The sequence below is a fragment of the Lupinus angustifolius genome, chromosome LG15, assembly GCF_001865875.1.
Source record: "Lupinus angustifolius cultivar Tanjil chromosome LG15, LupAngTanjil_v1.0, whole genome shotgun sequence".
In the NCBI taxonomy this organism is placed as follows: domain Eukaryota; kingdom Viridiplantae; phylum Streptophyta; class Magnoliopsida; order Fabales; family Fabaceae; genus Lupinus; species Lupinus angustifolius.
In genome coordinates this window covers 2,841,273-2,852,461 of record NC_032023.1, presented here as the reverse complement: position 1 = coordinate 2,852,461, position 11,189 = coordinate 2,841,273, and the positions used below count along the sequence as shown (strand labels likewise).

The 11,189-nt window shown below is 33.9% G+C and overlaps 1 protein-coding gene across 1 annotated transcript; it reads left to right on the top strand.

Annotated features, from left to right (window-relative positions):
- On the top strand, window positions 3,634-7,414 carry LOC109328568 (transmembrane protein DDB_G0292058-like). Its single transcript, XM_019562087.1, has 9 exons — window positions 3,634-3,860; window positions 3,959-4,161; window positions 4,559-4,740; window positions 4,857-5,141; window positions 5,216-5,274; window positions 5,388-5,424; window positions 5,518-5,589; window positions 6,213-6,537; window positions 6,922-7,414. The coding sequence occupies exons 1-9, from the start codon at window positions 3,755-3,757 to the stop codon at window positions 7,261-7,263; spliced, it is 1,611 nt and encodes a 536-aa protein (XP_019417632.1). The 5' UTR covers window positions 3,634-3,754; the 3' UTR covers window positions 7,264-7,414.

The window sequence follows — 11,189 nt, the reverse complement described above, 5'->3', positions numbered from 1 at the left end:
AATAAGAAAATCTAGCACTAGGTAATCTTTATTTACCCGTAGTCCATTGTTTCAAATTAGGAACCAAATTTCCTAATGCGGTCATAGGATTGTATTTTTAGTAATCATCATAACCACATTACGATGTAATTGGATTACAAGATTATTGATAAAGAAACCCAAAAAAAAACACAAATTAAACCAGACTGCAACAACAACAAAGAAGGGAAACGCTGTAAAAGCAACAGACTATATCAAAAGGCAACAATTTTAAGTTAGCCAGACATTAATATTTGCAAACAATCCAACTAATGTTACAACAATAACGACATAAATTTTTGAGTTCAATTGTTCAACTCAAAGATAAAAATAAAATATTGGATGTAAAAATATCAAAGTTAGAATCAAATGACTAAGAGTTAACTTTACTTATGTGCCTTATGGAAAAGTTTTAAAGGTTAGAGGTTATGAGTGATACTTTTATGTTCATGGCTCAACCCAATCCGAAGAAAACAAAACCACCAGACAAGGCACCAAATATCAGGGAAGGTATACCGCAAGAGAATCTTAAGGTCTCTTTTCATGACAAGATGCTAGCAGATAGACAATCGGTCCCGATAAGAAAGGAAGTCGACTTCTTGGCAGTAGGTCTTGTGCGGGTGGATTTGATTGGGGGAAGTCATCTTCTTCCTTCGGTTACCTTTAGTGTCTGATTGAAAAGAGTGAAGCTGTGATTGCATTGGGATTTGAGAGAAAAACTGAAAACTAGAACAATGTATGTAAGGACACTTTGGTCCCAAACTAAGATAATCCAAACGCGTATAGCTTCTTGGAAGGCTAATCTTCTTAACAAGGCTGGTCGTTTGTGTCTTGCTAAGTCACTTATTTTTTCTCTCCCATTTTATACCATGTAGGTCATGTGGCTTCCCCAACATGCTTGTAATAGTATTGGCAAGATGACTAGGAACTTTGTTTGGGGTGAGACGTTAACATGAGTCCTAATTTGGTGAATTGAGAGACACTTACTAGGCCCAAGCAAATGGTGGGCTTGGTCTTCGGGATTCTATAGCTACTAATATTTCTATTATGGGAAAGTTGTGCTGGAATTTGTTAACTAGTAGTGACAAGATGTGGTGTAGAGTGCTAAAGGACAAGTATCTGGGAGAGAAGGCTATGTTGTTTTCTCCTATACGTGCATCAGTTTCTTATGTTTGGAGGAGTATGATGAAGGTCTCCCTTGAGCTTAGGAATGGTTTCACCCTTCATCTAGGTAATGGGGAGGATTCCCTTTGGTACTCTAGTTGGGCTAAGATTGGTCCTCTATGCAACTACGTCACCTTTGTTCACATATCGGACACCCAGCTTCAGGTGAAGGATCTGTGGAGTGAAGGTAACTGAGACTTTAGTAGGCTTTACACTATCCTGCCTATTGAGGTGACCGAGTTTATTTGTAGTAATTTGTCTCCAAGTTCTCTAGTTGCTAAAGATGGTTGGATTTGGGATGGCCATGCAACAGGTTTTTATTCTACTAAATTAGGGTACTAGTGGCTTATGTCTTCTGAGGATGACAATGGTACTATATCTAATGTATGGCGATCTGTTTGACATCTTTGAGTTCCTGAAAAGCTAAAATTTATGATTTGGTTGGAGTTTCATGACACCTTACCCTCTAATCGTCTTCGCTTCAACATGAATATGGCTATGGGTCCCTCTTGTCTGAGATGTCAGGGTAGCATGGAGGATCTTCTGCACCTTTTCAGAGATTGTCCTGCATCTAAGCTGTTATGGTCTAGAATTGGATGGACCTCACCTTCTTTCTGGGTTGCTCAATCGTTTCGTGGATGGATTTTGGAGAATTACAACTCTCCTAATGGTCTTCTCTTTCTTGCTGGTGTTTGGTGGGCCTAGATATGGAGAAATAACTCCATTCTTAGTGATATTCACTAGGATATTCATACTATTGTTGATTACATTCATCATGACTACTAGGATTGGTGTCATTTAAGGGGTAGTACTGTGTTGGATGTTGATCCCTCGTCCATTCATTGGTGTTGCCCGGAGGAAGGTTAGGTAAAGCTTAATATCGATGGCAGCTGTCTTGGTGCTTCCAAAATCATGGGAGGCGGTGGTGTCCTTTGTGACCATACAAGTATGTGGATTTCGGGGTTCTCTACCAACTTTGGAGAAGATTATCCTATCCTTGATGAATTGTTGGCTATAGGTCGGGGTTCACAATTGGCTTGGCATGTGGGTGTGAAGAATCTCCTTCTTGAGAGTGATTGTCTTGAGGCTGTCTAGATTCTCTCCGATCATTTTCATATCCACATTAATAATATCTCCACCATTGTCTCTAAGGTGCACGCTTGGTTGTCCCATGATTGGGTAGTGCTAGTTCGATTAACACGATAGCTGATAAATTGGCTAAGAAAGGGTCTCACTCTTCTACCATCTTCTCGCTTTGGTCTTCGGCTCCACCAGATTATTCTTATCTCGTTGACTTGGATGTTTCTTTTGCACTTTAGTTTCTTTTTTTTCATTTCCAATATACCAAAAAAAATGACTACGAGTTGGTCCAGAAATATGGATAAGATAATTTGGGATATAGGAAATAATATGCCAAGAAATAGGGGACACTACAAAGGCATGTGTAGTAAAACTAACTTCTAGTTGTGAGCTTCTAGTTGTTGGCTATAAAGGTAGTTAGAAACTTCTTATTGTATAAGTAGCTTATTAAATTAGAATTGTTCTATAAAATTAACTTTATAACTTGTTAAGAAAAATTAAAAATAATTGCAAAGTACATATGATATTTATTTAGTTATTGAAAAAATAATAATTAATAATTTGAGTATTTAAATACATAGATAATTTAAAATCAATCCTTTATTTTAATATATTTTTCTAAAAATACAATTAAGTTGTATAAGTTTATAGTGTTCTTCTATTGTTGACATTATATATCTAGTGTATTTTTTGAATTCAAAAACTATCTAGTGTATTTTTTGAATTCAACTTGAATTCGTGAAAGAAGATGATGAATATGAGAAAAGTGAAATTGATAAAATAGTTGATAAATAGATGACTAAATTGGCATTTTATTTGTTAGAGGATTAAATTGAAATACCAACAAATACATATATATATATATATATATATAATTCAAATACCAAAAAATGCCTAAATCAACTTGGAAATAATTATTTTACCAAGGTATCAAATACATTCCTTGCAAAAACATATTTCTTGTTTATATTGTTCAAAAGAATAAAGATCTTTTTTATTAGTAAGAGAGAGACAAATTCTTGATTTTATTTATATTTTTAATTTTAAAATATTATTTTATTATATAAAAGAATAAAAATATATTAATATTAACAGAGAGTATCTTTAGTGTCTGATTGAAAAGAGTGAAGCTGTGATTGCATTGGGATTTGAGAGAAAAACTGAAAACTAGAACAATGTATGTAAGGACACTTTGGTCCCAAACTAAGATAATAATAGTTAACAAAACACATGACAGTTTTTTTTTTTTGTATATAACAGATACAACGAAGATGGAGTGTCTGTTTTTGAATTGTAACTATGTGGAATGCCGAAGATTTCACCCCAAAATAAACTCTCACTTTTTTCCTTCTTCTCTTTCTCTCTCTTCTTCTTCATTTTCCCTCTCTCTCCTTCCATTCTCTTCCTCTGCCTCTCTCTCCAAAACCAGAGGCTCTGGGGAACCCGTAAGAAAAAACACAAACATCATTAAACCTTAATATCCTAACTGAACATGCCATGTCTCATCTCTCTCCTCTTTCTCTTCACCATTTCTCTCTCCTCCACAACCACCACAACCCTTGCTATAACCTCTCATTTCGTTTCTTTACCTGTTCCAGGTTCTTTATTCATTCATCTCATCGTTAAAGTTTTGATTTTTACATGATGGGTATTCTTATTTTCTTCATTTCTATTTTGGGTTTTTTTTTTGTTTTAGATGGTGTTGAAGGTTTTGGTGAGGGAGAGTTTAACGAGGAGCTTCCATGGAAAGCATCAATGAGATCTTTGACAGAAGGAGGAAATGTTACTGCAAATGAGTCTCTCATATTGGCTTCGAATAGGACCAACAGAAAGGACCCCACTGAAAATCTTACGCCTTACACCGGTGGTTGGAACATCACCAATACCCATTACCTTTGGGTTAAGTTCCCATATAACTTTTCTATAATCGCTTATAATTTTTGCCTTCAAAAAATTTGGCCTTTTTGTTTTATTTTGTACAAAAAAACAACTTTTTCTATTGGTGAAACCATACAATATTTCAAGAACTACAACTTCCAAACAATTTTACTTTTGATGACTCTTGCACAATGTTATGAAAAAGCAAGGATGTCTGGTTCAAATAATCTTCTCTATTTTTTGGACCAACTATTAGTTATTTGATTCTAACTTTGATCTTTTTACATCCTATATTTTAGTTTTATCTTTGGTTGAATACTTGAACTCAAAATTTTATGTTGTTATTGTTGTAACATTAGTAGGATTGTTTAGAATTATTAATGTTTGGCTAACTTAAAATTGTTGGCTTTTGATGCAGTCAGTTGCTTTTACAGCATTTCCCTTCTTTGTTGTTGCTGCAGTCTGGTTTGTGTTTTTTGGGGTTTCTTTATCCATAATCTGTCTCTGCTATTGTTGTTGTCCAAGACAGCCTTATGGTTATTCTCGTCTCGCCTACGCCTTATCATTGATTTTCCTCATTGTTTTCACCATTGCAGCAATGTAATTCACTCTATCTCTATCCCCTTTGAACCAAATCATCTATTGTGCTATGCTATGTTTGTTTCATTAGGCATTATAAGACTCTCTTTATCATATTTGTGTTTTGTTCATGTTAGAGCTGGATGCCTTGTGCTTTACACTGGTCAAGGGAAGTTTCATGAAAGCACCCGGGATACACTGAAATATGTTGTGGGTCAGGCTGACTTCACAGCCGAAAACCTCAGGAATGTGTCAGATTATCTTAGTGCAGCTAAGACGATTGGAGTTGATGCAGTTTTTTTGCCAACTGATCTTCAGAAGAATATCGATGATGTTGTGTCGAAAATATACTCTGCTGCTGTCACTCTTTCCACTAAGACCGCCGATAATTCAGATAAAATAAAAAAAGGCCTTTATGGAGTGTAAGTACATGCTTGAATCGTATTTAGGTTTTTGAAATAACTTCTTGCTAATAATCAACTGTTCTGCTCTGTAGGGGATTGGCTCTAATTATTCTTGCTGCTGTTATGCTCTTTCTTGCATTTGTTGGATTTGGTCTGTTTTTTCCCTTTGTTTTTTCCTTTTTTGTGTGTGTTCTTGTTTCATGCTATAGTATTCCTGTAATATTATCTCATTTGCTTGCATTTTGTGGTTAAAACTTTTTGCAGTTTGTTCGATTTTTGGGCTGCAGTGTATTGTATATTTGTAAGTACATTCTTTGAGGAATTCTCTATTTCCCCGTTCCTTCCGGATTTTTATTTCGTGCTGGGCTTAATGATGTGTTTGCCGTGGCTGCAGCTTAGTAGTTATTGGATGGATTCTTGTTGCGGTGACATTTATACTTTGTGGTGTATTTCTTTCTCTTCACAAGTATGTTGATTTTTTGTACCATCTATATTGAATTTATTTTAAATTTTACCTTAATGCCATGATAAATGTATCCTCGTCTAGTGGTACTATGTTTTCACCCTGGCATAAATCTAGGGTCTCTCGGATCCGGAGTTTTGATGGCACATTTGTGAAGAATGATAAAACCATTTTTTTAACCATGAAACCTAGCTACTTTTCAGCCTTTTGTAAATCCAAAATCATCACCGCTTACTGTAGGAATTAGAGTGAGATTGACGAGTTGGTAGATGATGCAGCACATGTATCATGTTACTCCATGTTTGTATTTTTCAATCATAAACGAAACAACTCCTTCCAACTTGAGAGCAGGGGAAAACTAGATACTTTTTTATTGCCATGGATGTTTTTTTTAGTGATTTGAAGATCTAATTTATGAATACTCATAAAAAAGGGAGGTCCAGTGTACGAGCTTACTGTTGCACCAAACTCAGCCTTACCCCCGTAATCTAATTTATGAATACTCGTAAGGATACCAATTTTAGTTGCATATCTCTGCCATTTGATGAAGTTCTTTGTTGCTATCATGACTTATGTTGCATATATAAAATATAATAAAAGACCTTACTTTACTGCAAAATTGCTAGTGTGGTTGGAGATACATGCATTGCCATGGATGAGTGGGTTCAGAACCCTACAGCACATACAGCTTTGGATGACATTCTTCCATGTGTGGATAATGCAACTGCCCAGGAAACGTTTTTACGAACCAAGGATGTGACATACCAACTTGTTACTATAGTTGAGAAGGTCATTTCCAATTTCACAAACAAAGATTTCCCACCTGTTGCTGTACCTTTGTATTACAATCAATCAGGTCCCCCCATGCCTTATCTCTGCAATCCCTTTCACGGTAATCTCTCAAGTCGCGAGTGTGCATATGGGGAAGTTACGTTAGACAATGCTACAGAGGTAAATGTCCAATTAATATTTTAAAAGTTTAATCTTTATCTATTGCCAAGAAAGAAAAGTCGGGGACAACATCTGGTATCCTGCAATGTGTGCCACTACCCTATGTCATGCTTTATGGCTATTCGATAAATATTTTATGTTATCATATCTCATCATTAATCATTATGCATTTAAGTTGATCAGTCGGAATGCATGGCACAAGGTTGTGGCACAAATTCGGGGACAATTATTGTCTCAGGAAAACTTAGTCAGACATTTTATTCCTTGAAGCCTTTTTACTATGATTTTCGGCCTAAAAAGATACTGTGAAGATACTAATATCTATGAAGCAAGCATTTTACCTGATTTAAGGTATGTGTAACATTCAGATTCTGTTTCAAGCAGGTATGGAAGAATTATACTTGTCAAGTTTCACCATCGGGCCTTTGTCAGACAGCTGGTCGGATGACCCCCACCATTTACAGCCAAATGGGAGCTGCAGTCAACATCAGTTATGCTTTATATCATTATGGTCCATTTTTGGTTGAATTACAAGACTGCACTTTTGTCCGGAAAACATTCACAGACATCAGCGACAATTATTGTCCTGGTCTGCTGCGGTATACTCAATGGATTTATATTGGATTGGTTTTGGTTTCTGCAGCAGTAATGCTGTCTTTGATCTTTTGGGTCATATATGCAAGAGAGCGGCGTCACCGTGTTTACACTAAATTCGTTGCCGGCTAAACATGTTAAGTTAGATACAATATCATTCTCATGTACATTTGAGTTAAGATTGTGTGCTGTTATTTATTTTACAGTTACATGTTCCCTATACCAGAGTATATATATCTATGTGATGTAAAGTTAAATATGTTACAACTACCTATTACCTATATACTTGAGTAAAGTCTTTCAACATGCAACGGTTTACTTGGTGGGAAAAAAAATGAGAATTTTATAAGCTATGTTTGTGATAACATTTCTTGTGTGCTATAGCCATGAAGGGTCTAATATCATTTTGAAAGGATCTCAATAGTTGGTGAAATATATGTGTAATAACTTTAGGGGTGTTTTAAGGAGCTGAGGTATTGTTTTTCTACTCTAATGGGTAGAAGTTTTGTGGTATAGAGTAATGGCTCCATATATGGTGCCCTTAATATCAAGAGTATGCTGAGGCTCCAATGAAGATTAATTATGGGGCCAAGATTGATGCCAATATGATAAGTTATCTTGAACTAGGCCGTTCGTGTGTGACATGATTCGGACCACAAAACTAGGGGCCCTCTTCATTTTAATTGTACCTAATACCCAAAACACACAATCTCATACATTAGGAACCTCTAATGATCAAATGTCTGCCCATGATGAACATGTGATCTCTTTTCATGTAATTCTAAAATGTTTACCTCTCAAACCAAACCATAAGTGACTTGTGTTTATTAAATTTAACTTAAAATGTAGGTTTATAAATTTTATCATAGTTGCATGAAGGGCTAGAAACGAGTCGAACCAGAGTTCAGCTCGGTTCAACGCGATAAAGATTGGTTTAGTTCGAAACTCGACTCGATTTTGATACGAGTTATGTTTTTAGCTCGAGTTCGGCTCGGCTGAAATTCGTGAACTGTTCGACTCACTTCGAATTGGTTCATTAACTCAATTAATTAATTTTTTTTAAAGAAATATTGTTTATATATAATAACAATAAATATAAAAAATAATGCCTTTTAATCCTAACCATCAATAATTGTTTGTAAGACCTAGATCTATTGTTCTCACAAATTTTATATGAGAACTTTTCTCACTTGAGTAGCTCATATATATATATCGAGCTAACTCATGAACCTAACGAGTTGAACTGTCTCCAGCTCAATTTCGGCTCGTTTATTTAACGAGCTCAATTTTCAGCTCAAATTCATCTCATTTGGTTCATGAACCAAGTTTTTCGAACTAAATAATGAATCGAATTTAGAACGAATTCCGAGTTGGTTCGATTCATTGTCAGCCCTAGTTGTAGGAATTGCCTTACAAAATGAAATTAATACATGAAAACTGCAAATGAGTTAATATTAAATGTTATCTACAAGGTGTTGCTTTAGTGGTGTAAGTCCTCACTGGTTTCTCAAGGTTGAAGTTTCGATTCTTGGAGCAACACTTATTGGAAGGGGCAGCCACGAACCCCAAAAGAGATTATTTCCTTACGCGAAAAGGTAAAAGATACTCTTGGTAGTACCAAAAAAATATATAATTTTCCAAAAAAGAGTGATTATCCTCACATTGTTACTAAATAAAACATAATTGTGTCATTTTTAATTGTGCAAGGATCAAGTAAGACTTATGTGCACTTGATAGGCAAGGTGAAAGTGTTTAACTGAGATTCATGCCACAAATTGATTTGAAAACTCTCTAGTGCTAGAAAGTCCAATACTAAAATATAAGAAAATATATATCTTACTAAAATTTTAAATTATTTTTGTTCAAAAAATAATTTAAAATTATGATCATTAAATGTTTATTTGTGTATGAATTCCCAAAATTAATTCATGAACTTTATAAAAGGAAGGTGGATATTTCTTGATGACAATACTTTTTTGTCCACTATTTTATTTCTTGTCAATTTTCCGTTGTTAATAATAAGATAAGATGGCAAAATGAGTTGTGCAAACTTCTGTAACCATAGTCTGGTATCATAACCTTTAAGATTATCATGAATGTGATTTCTTACCATTAATAAATGTCTACATCATTTAAAAAAAATTCATAATAAGTGAAGTGATGATCTAATTTTTATATAATGTTGAAGGGTTAGTGTTGGTACAGCAGAGCGATCGTTGTGCAATATTGACCATAAGCAATCAAATAAAGGACATAAGAATATATAGAGGAGAAGAAATAAGAGAATTTGTTAATGGAGTTCGGCCAATTGTGCCTACGTCCCGGGGCGCTGAACGGCTACCAAGATATTATTAGAGGATAAAAATTACAAACCCTAGCACACTCATGGGTCCACCTGCCCATGAGATGTTTCTGTTTGATGCTTATATCTGGTACACCTTACAACAAAGGACTTGAGTCCAATATATAACATTGATATTCTACTTTATTCTAATGCTAGACAATGTGAGACTTCATACATATTTTAAACAATACCAACAGTTAGAGTATCCTATAACTCTTTATTAATGATTTTTCCCCGGTTGATTAAAGAAAATATTCTAATAGGGGTGATTACGGGTTGTGTTATGTTAGATAAGATTTTTTCCTTACCCGATCTTAAATGTTAGTCGAATTATTTTTTGAACTCAAACTCGAAGACTAACCCGACCCTAATGTTGATTGATTCAACTTTTGAATCTAACTATATACTCGATTAAATATAATATATACACATTCTATACAAAGACTTCTAAATATTACTTATCATCATAAATATATAATTTGACATATATATTTTTTTTCTTTTTAATCCATGTGCATAGTGTATATATATATATATGATGAAAATTTGAAAAATCAATTATACTTTAGACTAAAGAAATGTACACAATAAGACAGATCACGTTAATCATATTTATCTCGTACCTAATCCTAGATATTAACCAAATTTAATTTTTTAATTTAAACATAACTCTAGATCTGATGAAACCTAAATATATTTGAGTCCGATAATAATCGTCCTAAACCTAGTAAACATTTAGAGAGCTGCTCACCCTACATTCAACTGCAGCAATATAAGATTTAAGTCTTGAAATAAAGCAGGTTGCAGTCAGAAAGCTGGTCATGCAACGTGTTATTGGAACACAGGTTCTTTTGGGAAGAAATGGTTGTAGAACGTTGAATGGAAATAGTTTGAAGTTTTGAACTGTGAAGGAAAACACATGCCGTGAATTGGGGTTACGTGTCTGTTATCTGTATGGTGAGATGCGTATTATTGACCCAATCATCATTAGAAAAGGACAATGTTGATATATCAATTCACTCCTTCATTATTTTCTTTATGCCACCTACGACAAGTGTCCCATGTGAGGGAAAATAGTTTGAAATTTGTATTTTATGTTCACATTTCAAAATTATCTTTTCAATCATTTATGATAAAGTATAATTATGAAGAGTTATCTTTAACTTGATTATTTGTTAGTACTATTAAATGTATTTCTTATTTTTTTTGGCAAGAAACTAATTCTTTCAGGGTTTATGGCCTCTTCCAATAACTATTGTCCAAGGAATCAAATCATTGATCTCTCGTTCATTATAGGGTCTAACTGGGTCTTATAGAACTATATTATTTGATATTAACTAACTATTAGAGTTATATATGTATATATTAGCTGAATTTTATATTAATTATTATTAACTTTTAAATAAAATAATAAATGATAAATTATATATTGGTGGTATAAAAAACTTGCAACTAATAAAACATAAATATTACCATCCTCATTTACATTTTGGAAAATATAAAGAGGAAAAAGGACGATTTGCATGAAAACTCAAGCAAAACGGTGAAAATTGTAAAACTAATGTGAGGACAATTGAGGAAGTTTTGCAGTAAAAAATATCATTTAATTTGAAAAATAAAAATTATAAAAATACAAAGTAATATTTTATATTATTTAATATAATATTATTGAATGATGACATGGAGATAAAATCTTTTTGAGATAGAGGATTCT